A 12850-nucleotide genomic window follows, 5' to 3' on the forward strand; every position below is an offset into this window, starting at 1 on the left:
CCCACCGGGGGGACACAAATAGGGGTGCTCGGGCGCTGCCTCCTGCTCCTTTATTGCAGCCGACCCCATTTGGGCGCCCGCCACCCCGGTGGCCCCAGCTCGCCGCCACATCGGGCCCCCTCCCCGCGGGGGTTTCAGAGGGGGCCGTCACCCTGCGGAGGGCCGGGGCCGTCCCCGGGGCAGGGGGGACAACCCTACTTGGCCAGCTTGAGGAGGCGCTGGATGTCGGGCTCCAGCTGGGCGGTGGGCAGGCGGGGGCTGTAGCGGCGGAAAGGTTCCCCCTCGGGACCCACCAGGAACTTCTCGAAGTTCCAGGAGATGTCGGAGCGCCGCACGGGGCTCCACACCACGTAGCGGGGCTCGCTCATCAGGTGGTCGGGTTCGTCCACCGGGGCGGGCAGGTGGGCTTTCAGGTAGGCGAAGACGGGGTGGGTGTCCTGCCCGTTCACCTGGCACTTCTGGAACAGGGTGAAGTTGGGCTCGAAGCCGCCCCCCGGCCGCACGTGCTTCAGGCAGTTGAGGATCTCCTCGTTGGTGCCGTTCTCCTGGGACGGGGAAGGGGACACCGGGGTTGCACCGCCACCGTCCCAAACGCCGGGCCCTGCGCCCCTCATAACCCCCCCAACCCGTGCCGGGCACCTACCTGGTAGCCAAATTGGTTGCAGGGGAAGCCCAGCACCACCAGCCGCCGCGGGTAGCGAGCCTGCAGCTGGTTGAGCTGGGTGTAATCCCGCACCGTGGTGCCTCAGAGCGACGCCACGTTCTCGATGAGGACCACGCGGCCCCGGAAGACGTTGAAGTCCACCTTCTCCCCCTGCAAGGAGGTGGCGCTCAGGTCGTAGAAGGACTTGGCCACGGGGACGCTCATGGCTGCGGGCGCGCTCCGGCTCTGCTGCCTGCCCGCCCGCTGCCCGCCTGCCTTAATGGGGCCGCCCGGCGCCCACGTGACGCCACCGAGGTCCCCGCGCCCCGCCGTGACTTGGCAGAAACTGGAGCCGTCCCACCCGCTGGCACCGGCCCAAGGGGACGAGGAAGAGGCAGAGGAAGGCCGGGGCGATGCTCCAAGCTGCCTCAATAATTCACAGCGCCGCGGCGTGGGGCATGGGCGCTGTCCCCGCTGGGGAAAGGGTGCCCCGCACAGCTGGGGCGCTGAGAGATAACGGGGTGCTGGGTGTGCCCGGGGAGGGACGGCTGCCTCCACGCCTCCCCTTCCCCAGCCTGCTGGGACCAGTTGACCCCGTCCCAGTGCCCACCAGTAGGTTGGTACCTGATGGTGCCCACCCGTCCCAGTAAGGAACGGCATCCCAGTTCCCACCCATCCCAGTAAGCAGCAGCATCCTGGTGCCCACCACCACCCCAGTTCCCGCTGTTTGATGTCCCTGCGTCCCCCCGGCCGTGTCCCCAAGCCAGGAAAGGGGACACCGGCCCGGCCCCTCCATTATTCATCGCCGCTCGGGTTGCCGCGGCCCGGCTGGTGCCGAGGACGCCGCGGTGGCACCGCCGGGGTGACGCCGTCCCGGTGGCACCAGACGAGCCAGCTGGGGAGGTGTGGGGGGGCTCCAGCATCTCCTTTATTGTGGAAACCGAGTGTGCAAAACCGGGGGGCGGGAGGGGGGCGCGGGGTGTGCAAACAGCGCCTGGGACCCCCCCCGCGCACGCCAAGCACCCCCCCACCCCTTCCCCAAAACGGGTCTGGCGGCGGCAGCGGCGGGGAGCCGGGGGGGTTGTGTGTGTATGGGGGGGTGGAGGAACGAACGGGCTTCAACACCAGCAGCTCTTGGGGCTGTCCTGCCCCCCCGGGGGCTGCTGCTCGTCCTCCTCCAGCCGGGCCAGGTCGGGGGGGGCGGCGGCGGCGCGCAGCCCCGCCAGCTCCTTGCGGTGCGCCTGCAGCACCAGCTCCGTCAGCCGCGTGAAGGACTGCGGGGAAAGAGCGGGGTGAGCCCCGGGGGGGGGCCGGGAAGGAGAAGGAGAAGGGGGGGGGGGCACCCCCCGGCTGCCTCCCTCCTTTTTTCCTCCCCCCTCTGCTTTGTCCCCGCGCACCTCCTTGATGTTCAGGTTGCTGCAGGCACTTGTTTCGTAGAAGTCCATGCCGTACTCCCTGGCCAGCTGCAAGGCGAGGGCTCGGCGGCGCCGATGTGATTTTGGGGGGTGGGGGGGGGTTGCCCCCTCAACCCCCCCCCCGCTTCCAGCCTCCCCCCTCCAGCCCCTCTGCTCCCCGCTGGCACGTGGACAGACGGACGGCAGTGGTCCCGTAGGGTGTGACCCCAGGGCCACGTGCTGGGTGCCGTGGGGGGACAGGGGGGGCATTGGGGGGGGGCACTGGGCATTTTGGGGGGCAGACAGGGGGTCCGGGCCACGCTGGAGGTGCAGGAGGGGCTCTGGCTACGGGGGAGACCGCATTGGGGTCGGGGTCCTTGGCCATGCTGGGAGGGAGCACGGGCGGCCTGGGGTTGCTCGGGGTGCAGGAGGCCCTGGGGGGGCACCGAGCTTTTTTTTTGAGGGGGGGGCGGCCATGCTGGGGGTGCCTGCCCCCCCCCAGCTCACCTGCAGCCCTTGCTCTTTGGCCACTTGCCTCTTGTGCTCCTCGTCCGCCTTGTTCCCGATGAGGATTTTCTGGACGCCGTCGGGCGCGTACTGTGGGGGGGGTGTGTGTGCATCATCATCCCACCCCCCCCCCAAATAAAAACCAGCGTGTCACCGCCTCGGCGACCCCCCCAAACCCCCACCTCATCCACGTCGCTGGCCCACTTGACGATGTGCTGGTAGGAGCGCTCGCTGCCGATGTCGTACACCAGGAAGATGCCCTGCAGGAGAGGCGCCGGGGAGGGGGGTGGGGGGCAGCGTTTCCCCCCCCCTCAGCCCTCCCCGTGCCTCAGTTTCCCCCTGCCGTGCCCCTACCTGCGCCCGCCGGTAGTACTGCTTGGTGATGGTCTGGTACCGCTCCTGCCCCGCTGTGTCCCTGGGGATATGGGGGAGGTCGGGGGGGGCCCCATCGCTCTCTCCAGGCCCCGGCCCCACCCCGGGGGTGGGGTGGGGGGGCACAACAGGGGGGTGCGGCCCCCCCCAGGCACTCACCAGATCTGGATGCGCACCTTGATGCCGTCCACCTCGATGGTCTTCATCTTGAAGTCCACGCCTGGCCAGGCCGGGGGCACATGGTTTGTTTTTTTTTTTTTTTTGGGGGGGGGGGAGATTTGGGGGCAGGGCTCTGCTCTGTGCCCCCCCCCTCCCTCCCGGTGCACCCCCCGGCCCACGCTGTGCCTCCAAGCGCGGTGCCTCCCCGGTTCCCCCCCCTCCCGATGCCGGAGCTCTGCGATGCCCCCGGTTACCGGCCGGGCTCCCCGCCGCCTCCCCGCCGCCCCGGTGCCGCCGCTCCCCGCTTTTCCGGTTCCCAGCTGCCCCCAGCTGCCGGCGGTGCCCCCGTTTCCCCGGCTCTCCCATCCCCGGTGTCCCCGTTTTCCCAGCGCGGCGCCTCCCCGGTGCCCGCGGCTTCCCCGGCTTCGGGGCGCGGCGGCGGCGGCGGCGGCTCCCCGGTGGTGCCGCGATGCTCCCGGTTCCCCCGTTTTTCCCCTTTTTTTTTTTTTTTTTTGTTGTTGTGCTGGGAAAACAGCTCCGCGGCTCTCCCGCTGCCCCCCGCTCCCCGCTGCTCGCCGCTCCCCGCTGCCGCGCGTCCCCCGGGGCCGGTACCGATGGTGGAGATGTGCGCGGGGTGGAACTCGTTGTCGGTGAAGCGGCAGAGCAGGCAGGTCTTGCCCACGCCCGAGTCGCCGAGCAGCAGCAGGCGGAAGAGCACGTCGTACTGCTTGGCCATGGCGGCCCCGCGCCGCCGCCGCCGCCGCCACCGCCGCCGTTACCGGGGGCGGGTTCCTGCGCCGCCGCTCCGGGCGGCCGGGCTGGCACCGGGGCGGAGCGCGGGGATGCGCCGGGGGGACGCGGGGATGCACCCGGGGGGACACCGGGGGGACGCACCGGGAAGCACCGGAGCGGGCACCGGGAGATGCCCCGAGGCACCGGGAGGCAGCGCGGGGCTGCACCGGGGGTGGGGGGGAGCTGGGGGTGCGCTGGGGACCGGAGGGGAGAATCCGGGCTGGAGGAGGGGATGGGGGTGATGGGGGGGGATGCAGCTGGGGGGATGCAGGGATGCAACGGGAGGCACCGAGGGGACACCGGGAGGTGCCCCGGGGCATGGGGGTGCACCAGGGGGGCTACGGGGAAGGGGACACGTTGTGGGGGACGCCCAGGCATGGACCTGGGGACACTTGGGGGTGGGCTTGGAGGTGAGGGACCCAGAGCAGGGCAGCGTGGGGCAGCCCCACATGCAGTAGGGCCTGGCCAAGGGCCTCGTGGTGTGGTGCAGCCTGGTGGTGGCACGAGGAGACGGAGCAGGGCAGCGGTGGTGTAGCCATGCAGTGAGGTGGGGCAGAGGCATGGTGCAACGAGGCAGGGCTGCACGCAGCAATGCAACACCACCGTGACAGTGGCATGGGGAAGCGTCGTGCTCAGCGATGCAGCAGCGCAGCACAGGGCAGTGACACCGTGCAGTGAGGTCATGCAGTGGGGCCACCTGGCAGCACCATGATGTGCAGGTGCAGCGCAGAGCAACACAGCAGAGCGAACGCGGTGCCCCAGCAGTGCAGCACGATGCTGTGGTGCCGTTGCACGGTGGCATGACACAGCGCAGTGCAGCATGGAGCAACCATGCAATGGTGCAACATGGTGTAGCTGTGCAATAGTGCAACATGGTGCAATATTGCAAGCATGCAACGTGGAGCATCCGTGCAACAGTGCAATACAGTGCAGCTGTGCAATGGTGCGATGTGGTACAATAGTGCAATGCAGTACAATATTGCAAATGCACAACACAGTGCAGCTGTGCAGTGGTGCAATGTGGCACAGTAGTGCAATGCGGTGCAGCAGCATAATGTGGCGCAGCAGCGCAATGCTACAACACGGCGCAGCTGTGCAATGGTGCACCATGCCCCAGCAGTGCAATGATGCACCGTGGTGTGGCAGTGCAATGGTGCAACATGTGCAACGATGCAGCTGCGCAACAGTGCAACGTGATGCAACAATGCAATGTGGTGGAACAGCGCAAATGTGCAACATGGAGCATCCATGAAGCGGCGCAACACAGTGCAGCTGTGCAATGGTGCGACGTGGTGCAACAGCACAACATGGAGCAGCCATGCAATGGCACAACACGGTGCAGCTGTGTGACGGTGCAACATGGCGCGGCAGTGCAACGGTGCAACATGGCGCAACGTGGCGCAGCTGTGCAATAGCGCAACGTGGTGCAATAGTGCAACACAGCGCAGCAATGCAACGGCACAAGATACAGCAGCCGTGCAACGGCGCGAGAGCGCGACGCGGCTCAGCAGCGCGCTGTCGCGACAGGCTCCGGCGACACGCGGCCGCCGCGCGGCCCGCCATGACGTCACGGCCTCCTATTCCTCGCGAGCGAGCGCGCGCGCGCGCGCGCCGCTCCCGGAGCCGGGCGGTGGCTACGGGGGGAGGGGGCGTGGTCAAGGGGAGGGGGCGTGGCCAAGGCGCGGAGGGGGCGTGGCCGCGTGTTCCCGCCCGGCCGCCGTCGGTCGGCCCCGCTGTGCCCCCGCCCGGGCCGGCCGCAGCATGGCGGGAGCCTGGCCACGGAGCCCCGGCGGGCGGCGGCGGCTGCGGGACGACGGCGTGAGGACACACACCTCCTGCGAGCAGGTACCGGGGGGCACCGGGCCGGGGGGGGTCCGGGCCGGGGGTTTGGGGGGGCTGGGGGCACGGGCACGGAGCTGGGGGGCCGGGGGGTGAAGGGGGTGAAGGGGGTGAAGGGGGTCGGGGCTGGGGGTGGGGGTCTGGGGGGTATGGGGGGGGCCGGGGTTGGGGGTCTGGGGGGTTGAGGGGCGTGGGGAGGGAGCTGGGGGGGCTGGGGGGCTGGGGGGGGTTGGGGTTGGGGGTTTGGGGGCTGGGGGCCAAGGGGTTGGGGGCTGGAGGTAGGGGACTGGGGGGTGGGGGCTCAGGGTTGGGGGCTGGGGGCTTGAGGGGCGCTGCAAGGAGCTGGGAGGGCAGCGGGTGAAGGGGTGAAGGGGATCGGGGTCTGGGGGCGGAGGGAGCTGTGGAGCCTGGAGCCCGGGGTCCCAGCTCCAAGGGGTGCTGGGGCTGGGTATAAGGGGAGCAGGGGGTGAACGCGTCCCCCACCCCAATCCTGGGATGCCCCCCTCGGGGTGAAAGGCGCCGCCGCTTTGAACCCCGTCAGTGCCCTCAGCCCCCATGGGATGCGGTGCGGGGCGGGGAGGGTTCCGCGAGGCTTTGACCTTAAACCCAAAACGGGTGGAAGCTGCTGGAAGGCGCCGCGGGGCCGGGTTGCGGGGTGGCAGCTCCCGGCGGGGCTGACCCCGGTGCTGGGGGTGCCGCAGAGCAAAGTGGAGGACGTCGTGCAGGAGGTGTTCGACGCCTACAAGACCAACCACCACGCCGCGCAGTAAGTCCCCGCGCTGGGAAGTTGGGATCAGGATAAAAAATAAGAATTTAGGAGAACAAAAAAAAGCCCAAATTCTGGCTCTGGTGGCTAAAGGGTCCCGGGGCTGGAGCTGGCGGCGCTGCGACGCCCTGCCTGCCTTGCAGATTGGTGCTGCAGCGGGAGAAGCACTTCCACTACCTGAAGAGAGGCCTCCGGCAGCTGAGCGAAGCCTACGAGGTACCGGGCACGGCCCCGGCGTCCTGCCCCGGGGCTCCCCTACAGCCTCCGGGTGCTGCTTGAATTATCCCCGGGTGTTTCCCACCCCGAATCCCTCGCTGTTGGGTGGCCCCGGGGCAGGCGGAGAGGTGGAGCGGTTCCCGGTGCTGCTTGCGGGTCCCCTTGGCTCGTGCCTGTCCCCACGGGGTGCCCCAGAGCTGTGGGGTTTGGGGGTGCTGCCAGCCCAGCTCCCCGCCTCCTGTCCCCGCAGTGTCTGGACGCCAGCCGCCCCTGGCTCTGCTACTGGATCCTGCACAGCTTGGAGCTGCTGGAGGAGCCCATCCCCGACGCGGTCGCCTCTGAGTAAGTCCCCCCCGGGTCCTGGGGGGCACCGGGACCCCCGCCCCGAGCTGGGTCCAACCCACAGCTGCGCCCACGTGAGCCCGGAGGTGCCCGCTCCCCTGTCCGCCAGGGCCACCTCCCGCCATCCCCGTGGCCCTGGCACCGGCACAAAAGTGCTTTGTGTCCCTCGGGGCCGTCAATGCCACCATTCTTGCCGGCCGGCACGGCTCGTGCTGACTCGTGACAGAGGGGGGAGAGAGGGGACCTGGCTTCAGCCTCCTGGGGGGGGACGGCGGGGGCTGTCCCCTTGTCCCTCGCTCAGGTGGGGGACCCGTCGCCCACGGCGGTGGCTCGTCCTCCAGCCCACCCCAAATCGGTGGCTGTTTTGGGGTCCCTCTCCCCATCTGTTCCTCTCATCCCTGCAGCGTCTGCCAGTTCCTGAGCCGCTGCCAGAGCCCCCACGGCGGCTTCGGGGGGGGCCCCGGGCAGCACCCCCACCTCGCCCCGACCTACGCCGCCGTCAACGCGCTCTGCATCATCGGCACCGAGGAGGCGTTCGGCGTCATCGACAGGTAGAGCGGGGGGCCGGCATGGCACGACGTGGGGGCTGCAGCGGGGTGGGGGCCAGCTCGGTGCTGCCCCTCGTCCCCACATCCCGCAGGAAGAAGCTCCTGGAGTACCTGCAGGCGCTGAAGCAGCCCGACGGCTCCTTCCTCATGCACATCGGCGGCGAGGTGGACGTCAGGTGGGTGAGCGCCCCGCAGCGGGTCTCTGCCCCGTTCCTCCTCCCCAATGCAGTGCGGGGTGAGCCCCGTGGAGCCTCCCCCGGGGCTGTGGGGACGGGGCGGGCGCCCCCCGCAGCCCCCAGCCCCCTTTTCCCGCAGGAGCGCCTACTGCGCCGCCGCGGTGGCGTCGCTCACCAACATCCTCACCCCGGCGCTCTTCGCCGGGACGGCCGAGTGGATCGCGAGGTGAGGAGCCGGCTGGGGGGGGGCGCAGGGGACGTTGTGTCCCCCCTGCTGTGGGTGCTGTCCTCATCGTCACCCCTGTGCAGGTGCCAGAACTGGGAGGGAGGCATCGGTGGGGTGCCGGGCATGGAAGCCCACGGCGGGTACACCTTCTGCGGCGTGGCGGCGCTGGTTATCCTGAAGAAGGAGCAGCTGCTGAACCTGCGCAGCTTGCTGGTGAGCGTTTTGGGGGCGCCCCGGGGTGCTGGGGAGGGGGATGGGGTGTCCCCGTCCTCACGGTGCCACCCGCTGCCCCCTGTCCCCCCCGCAGCACTGGGTGACCAGCCGGCAGATGCGCTTCGAGGGCGGCTTCCAGGGCCGCTGCAACAAGCTGGTGGACGGCTGCTACTCCTTCTGGCAGGCCGGGCTGCTGCCCCTGCTGCACCACGCGCTGCACGCGCAGGGTGAGCTGCGGCTGTGGGGAGGGGAGAAATAGCTGGTGGGCTCCCCAAAAGGCTTTTTTGGGGCAGAAACGGGCTTGTGGGCAAGCGTTCTGGTGTTTCCCGGGGTGGGGGAGGTTTGCTCTCGTCCTGAGGCCGACCCCGGAGGTGTTTCAGCGCCCGCCTTGCCCCCGCAGACGACGCGGCGCTCGGCATGACGCGCTGGATGTTTGACCAGGCGGCGCTGCAGGAGTACATCCTCCTGTGCTGCCAGTGCCCGGCCGGCGGGCTGCTCGACAAGCCGGGAAAGTGAGTATCGAGGCGGGGTGGGGGCAGCCTCGCGCCCCCAGCCCCATTAACTCAGCGCCCTCGGGTTCCCCCCGCCAGGTCCCGGGATTTTTACCACACCTGCTACTGCCTGAGCGGGCTGGCCATCGCCCAGCACTTCGGCAGCGGCAACCTCCACCAGGAGGTGGTCCTGGGCGTCCCCGAAAACCGCCTGGTAGGTGCTGGCATCGCTTGGGGGGGTGCTGTAGGGTGGGCAGGGCACCCCCGCGGACCTGTCTCAGGCGCCTTCTCCTCCCCTCCGGCAGCAGCCCACGCACCCCGTCTACAACATCCACCCGGAGAAGGTGGTGAAGGCGGTGCTGCACTTCTCGCAGCAGCCCGTGCCCGGCCTGGAGGCGGCGGGGTAAGGGCCCCGCTCCTTTCGGACGGCGCGGCCGAGCAGAGCGAGGTCCTCAGGGTGCTAGCCAGACCAAAAAATGAAAAAAAAGCTGCCGCCGCCCTCCCGGCGGGAGCTGAGGGCACCAATAAAAAGCAGAGCTGCCGCCCGCCCTCGGCTGTGCGCGGGGCGAGGGGGAGCGCGGAGCCAGCCCCGACCCCGCGCCGCCCCCTCCCCGACGCGCAGGGAGCTGCGGCCCCCCCCCCAAGAAGAGGCAGCCACCACGGGGAAGGATAAAATAAGTTTTTTTGTTTTTATTATTTATAGTCTTATAGTAAAGGGAAGCCTTAACTTGCAAGACGACTCTGGGCAGTATGTACAACATACTTTTAGATCCATGGAATGAACGGCGTTAAAAGGGGGGGGGAATGGGACGGGACGGGGTCACCTACGGGGGGGGGTGGTTCAGAAAATGACACGAGGGTGGGAGGAAAAGGGGCTGGGGGATGCGTGGGGAGGAGGGGAGGTGGGGGCCGGGGAAGGACGCAGACCACCCAGCCCGAGCCCTGCAGCTCTGTGCCGTGGAGGGCGGTGGGCGCCGTCCCCGCGGCGCGGCGGGGGCCAGGTGGAATTGCACAGGCAGAAAATAAATAGCGAGACCCCCCCGCGGGCGGGTGGGGGACGGGGGCTGCCCGTCTCCTGCACAGCCTGGCGCTCAGCTCTGGGCTGCGGTGGTCCCTGGGTATAAATAGAAATGCTCATATAAAATCGAAGAGGAGGTGTTGGGGGGTTGGGGAGGGGCGCGGAGAGGGGGGCTCGCTAGCGGCGGGGGGGGCGGTGGGGGCATCTCCGCGCGGTCCCCAGGCCCCCCCAAATCCGTCGGGGCGCTGGGGGGGCTGCGAGGCCGCAGTCCGAGAGGCCCCGAGGAGAGAAGGACGAGTCCTTACGGGGCCGGCGGGAGGGCGCAGGCCCCGGCGCGGGGGCGGCAGTGGCGGCGGGCGGGGGGGGGGCCTAGCTGGCCTCCATGCGCAGCTTCTTCCTGCTCTGCGGCTCCTCGGGCTCCGAATCGGAGCTGGAGTCGGAGCCGCCGTCGAAAGCGGAGATGGCGCTGCCCTTGGGGTTGGTGTAGAGGCTGTTGTCCGACGAGGGGTAGTTGGCCTGCAGCTGGGCGCTCGACCGGGCCTTCTCCAGGGCGCGCACTGCGAGGCAGGGCCAGGATATGTCACCCCGGGGGGTGCCACCGTGTCCCCGTCCCCCCCTTTTTTTTTCCCCCGGCGCGCAGCCCCGCTCACCTTGCTGCTCCAGCAGCGCGTTCTGCCGCTTGAGGTCGTCGATGTCCTGCTGGTGCGTGTGGTTTTTCCGGCGCATGTACTGGATGTACTCTGTGGCTTTGTCCAGGATTTGGGCCCGGGATGCCTGTAGCAATAGTGGGAAGCGGGCACGGGGCGAAATAAAGACCTCGGCTCGGCGGGGCAGCTGCTGCGGGCTCTCCTGCTGCAGCAGCGGGGGTTTTGCCGCGTGGAAGCACAGCGGGATGCCCCCCGCTCCTCTCGGGGACCCTACGCAGATCCCCAGGGGGTGGGCACCCCGCAGGGGCCACGCTTTTGGGGATGCCACCACCCTCGTGGCTGCACTGTCACATTTCTGCCCCGGCTGTGCCATCGCCCTGCCCGTGCCAAGCCCTCGGCCCGGTGCCGTTGGGCCGGGCGAGGCAGGAGGAGGAAGCAAAGCCACCTGAGGTGGGGAGGGGGGGCAGGGAGAGAAGCTGGAGCACCCAAAAACACGCTCCACCCCCCCCCCAGCCCTGCACCGCGCTCCACAACCTCACCTTCTCTCCCTGCAGGGAGGGCACGGAGTCCCGCAGGCTGTGGAAGCTGTCCTTGATGTGGTCCCGCCGCTTGCGCTCCAGCGCGTTGTGGTGGGCTCGTTTGTCTGCCTGCGAGGGGGAAGGGGACGGGGACGGACAGACAGACGGACACGGCGTGTGACCCTGGGTCACGGGGTGTGTGCGGGGAGGGGTCACGGGGCCGCCCTGGCAGCGCTTTCGGTTTCCCCGTGGCACGGCACGGCCCGTGGGTGGCTTCCTGCTGCAGGGGGAAGCGCTGGAGCCTGCAGCGGAGCCGGGGGGGCCCCGGCTGGGGGCGGCCCTAAAAGGGGGGCAGCAGCTTTGCCCCCCCCCCCCCATCATGACACTCACGCCCTTACCCTCAAGAAGAAAAAGGCACAACCACCTCATATCCCCCCACATCCCGTGCACCCCCAAAAGAGCCAGTGTTGGCTGTCCCAGCACCCTGTTGTGGGATCCCCTTTAAACAGCCCCGCCCCCAGGACACAAACCCCATGGGCACCCTCCCACCAGTCAGTGCTCCCTGGGCAGAGCCCTCAGATCCCCCCTGAACACCCTCTTCACCCCAAAGCCACCACCCCACGGGCATCCCCATAACCCAACATAGCCTCCAGATCCCCTCCCGATACAGCTCCATGATCCCCCCCCACACTTCCCCAAATAACAGCCCCAAGTTCCCCCATAATCCCAGACCTGCCCCAGCCCACCCTAATAGCAGAGCCCTCAGGCCCCCCCACCTCCCCAATACCACCCCCACCCCCCTAATAACAACCACCCCAAATAGCAGACCCCCCAACTCCAATAGCAGAGCCCTCAGATCTCCCCCCACAACACCCCCCTCCCTAATAGCACCCCCTAGAGCCCCCCTCAATAGCAGATCCCCAATCCCCATAAACACCCCCTTGATCCTCCCACCCCCTTGACACCACCCCCTCCACACCCCCCCCAACATCAGAACCCCCAGGTCCCCCCCAAACACCCCCTAGACCTCCCAATACCCCCCCAGACCCCCCCCCCAATACCTACCCAGACCCCTCCAACTCCTTCAGGCCTCCCCCAGACTCACCCAATACCCCTCTAACCCCCCTTCAGCACCCCCAGACCCCCCCAATACCCCCTAGCCCCCCCCAACACCCTCCAAGCCCCCCTAACACCCCTCCAGACCCCTCCTACCCCCCCTAGAACCCCCTCAACCCCCCCCAGACCCCTCCAACCCCCTTCAGGCCCCCCTAACACCCCCCAGACCCCCTCCCAATCCCCCTCAGACCCCCCAATACCCCCCAGACCCCTCCAATCCCCTCTCAACCCCCCTAGCACCCTCCAGACCCCCTTCCAATCCCCCTCAGCCCCCCCTAACACCCCCCCAGACCCCTCCAACCCCCTCTCAACACCTCTCAACCCCCCCAGACCCCTCCAACCCCCCCCACCCCCCCCCCGTACCGCTGACTGGAAGCGGGGCTGCTCCTCCTGAGGGGGCCGCAGGCCGAAGGAGGGGGGGGGGTGCGGAAGGAGGCGTGTGGGGGGGGGGAGGGAGAGAAACCAAGCGTTACCGCTCCGCCACCGGCACCACCAGCACCCGGGCAGCGTCGGGGGCCGCGGGGAGCGGCGGACTCACGTCGCTCTCCACCTCGATGTCGTCGTTGTCGCTCATCGCTGCCGGCCGGGGAGCCGCGGGCCGCGCCGCCACAACAACAGCGCGCAGCGCGCCTGCGCCGCGCGGCCCCGCCCGCCCTGCCCGCGCGCGGGGCGTTGTGGGGCGGGGAGTCCGCAGGGGGAGCGCGGGGAGGGGAAAGGGAGGGGCGGGGGCTGTATCGGGGGACTACAGCTCCCAGAAGGCAGCGCGGCGCGGCGCGCGTTGCCCGCTGGGAGTTGTAGTCCCCCAGCCTGCATGCGGGAGGCGGGCGGGAGCGCCGCGCCCGCTGCCTCATGGAGGGCGGCGGGGGC

General features: G+C 69.4%; 4 protein-coding genes across 5 annotated transcripts; 1 reads left to right on the forward strand and 3 right to left on the reverse strand.

Moving 5' to 3' along the window:
• Nucleotides 1-51: 51 nt before the first annotated feature.
• On the reverse strand, nucleotides 52-908 carry GPX2 (glutathione peroxidase 2). The gene is made up of 2 exons (XM_032189139.1): nucleotides 644-908; nucleotides 52-545 (listed from the first exon to the last, which is right to left on the reverse strand). Exons 1-2 carry the CDS (start codon nucleotides 866-868, stop codon nucleotides 195-197), a joined length of 576 nt encoding a protein of 191 aa, XP_032045030.1. The 5' UTR covers nucleotides 869-908; the 3' UTR covers nucleotides 52-194.
• A 648-nt stretch (nucleotides 909-1556) lies between these two features.
• Nucleotides 1557-3851, reverse strand: RAB15 (RAB15, member RAS oncogene family). The gene is made up of 7 exons (XM_032189135.1): nucleotides 3688-3851; nucleotides 3076-3136; nucleotides 2899-2959; nucleotides 2727-2804; nucleotides 2545-2634; nucleotides 2041-2106; nucleotides 1557-1917 (listed from the first exon to the last, which is right to left on the reverse strand). The coding sequence occupies exons 1-7, from the start codon at nucleotides 3809-3811 to the stop codon at nucleotides 1762-1764; spliced, it is 636 nt and encodes a 211-aa protein (XP_032045026.1). The 5' UTR covers nucleotides 3812-3851; the 3' UTR covers nucleotides 1557-1761.
• Nucleotides 3852-5591: 1740 nt separating this feature from the next.
• LOC116490156 (protein farnesyltransferase subunit beta-like) lies at nucleotides 5592-9418 on the forward strand. Its single transcript, XM_032189119.1, has 12 exons — nucleotides 5592-5712; nucleotides 6408-6472; nucleotides 6616-6688; nucleotides 6939-7030; nucleotides 7435-7581; nucleotides 7671-7754; nucleotides 7894-7980; nucleotides 8064-8193; nucleotides 8288-8420; nucleotides 8594-8705; nucleotides 8784-8898; nucleotides 8990-9418. The coding sequence occupies exons 1-12, from the start codon at nucleotides 5629-5631 to the stop codon at nucleotides 9089-9091; spliced, it is 1224 nt and encodes a 407-aa protein (XP_032045010.1). The 5' UTR covers nucleotides 5592-5628; the 3' UTR covers nucleotides 9092-9418.
• MAX (MYC associated factor X) lies at nucleotides 9350-12678 on the reverse strand. 2 transcript variants are annotated; one of them, XM_032189140.1, is made up of 5 exons: nucleotides 12522-12678; nucleotides 12347-12373; nucleotides 10889-10996; nucleotides 10353-10482; nucleotides 9350-10259 (listed from the first exon to the last, which is right to left on the reverse strand). In XM_032189140.1, the coding sequence occupies exons 1-5, from the start codon at nucleotides 12555-12557 to the stop codon at nucleotides 10072-10074; spliced, it is 489 nt and encodes a 162-aa protein (XP_032045031.1). In that variant the 5' UTR covers nucleotides 12558-12678; the 3' UTR covers nucleotides 9350-10071. The 2 variants fall into 2 exon arrangements, with proteins under 2 accessions (XP_032045031.1, XP_032045032.1); XM_032189141.1 differs by having other exon boundaries at nucleotides 10353-10476; nucleotides 12522-12675.
• Nucleotides 12679-12850: the final 172 nt, after the last annotated feature.

Source organism: Aythya fuligula, chromosome 5 (genome assembly GCF_009819795.1).
Source record: "Aythya fuligula isolate bAytFul2 chromosome 5, bAytFul2.pri, whole genome shotgun sequence".
In the NCBI taxonomy this organism is placed as follows: Eukaryota; Metazoa; Chordata; class Aves; order Anseriformes; family Anatidae; genus Aythya; species Aythya fuligula.

Bases quoted from the DNA above. Each gene is read 5' to 3' on its own strand.
- RAB15 (XM_032189135.1), bottom strand. From the start codon at position 3,811: ATGGCCAAGCAGTACGACGTGCTCTTCCGCCTGCTGCTGCTCGGCGAC. The intron at 2,805-2,898 runs GTAGGGGCACGG...CCTCTCCTGCAG, and splicing joins AGTACTACCGGCGGGCGCAG to GGCATCTTCCTGGTGTACGA. The intron at 2,635-2,726 runs GTGGGGGTTTGG...CCCCCCCCACAG, and splicing joins GGGCCAGCGACGTGGATGAG to TACGCGCCCGACGGCGTCCA.
- LOC116490156 (XM_032189119.1), top strand. From the start codon at position 5,629: ATGGCGGGAGCCTGGCCACGGAGCCCCGGCGGGCGGCGGCGGCTGCGG. The intron at 7,031-7,434 runs GTAAGTCCCCCC...TCATCCCTGCAG, and splicing joins CCCGACGCGGTCGCCTCTGA to CGTCTGCCAGTTCCTGAGCC. The intron at 8,194-8,287 runs GTGAGCGTTTTG...TCCCCCCCGCAG, and splicing joins TGAACCTGCGCAGCTTGCTG to CACTGGGTGACCAGCCGGCA.
- MAX (XM_032189140.1), bottom strand. From the start codon at position 12,557: ATGAGCGACAACGACGACATCGAGGTGGAGAGCGAC. The intron at 10,997-12,346 runs GTACGGGGGGGG...TCCCCCTCGCAG, and splicing joins AGCCCCGCTTCCAGTCAGCG to GCAGACAAACGAGCCCACCA. The intron at 10,260-10,352 runs GTGAGCGGGGCT...CCTGCCTCGCAG, and splicing joins CGCGCTGCTGGAGCAGCAAG to TGCGCGCCCTGGAGAAGGCC.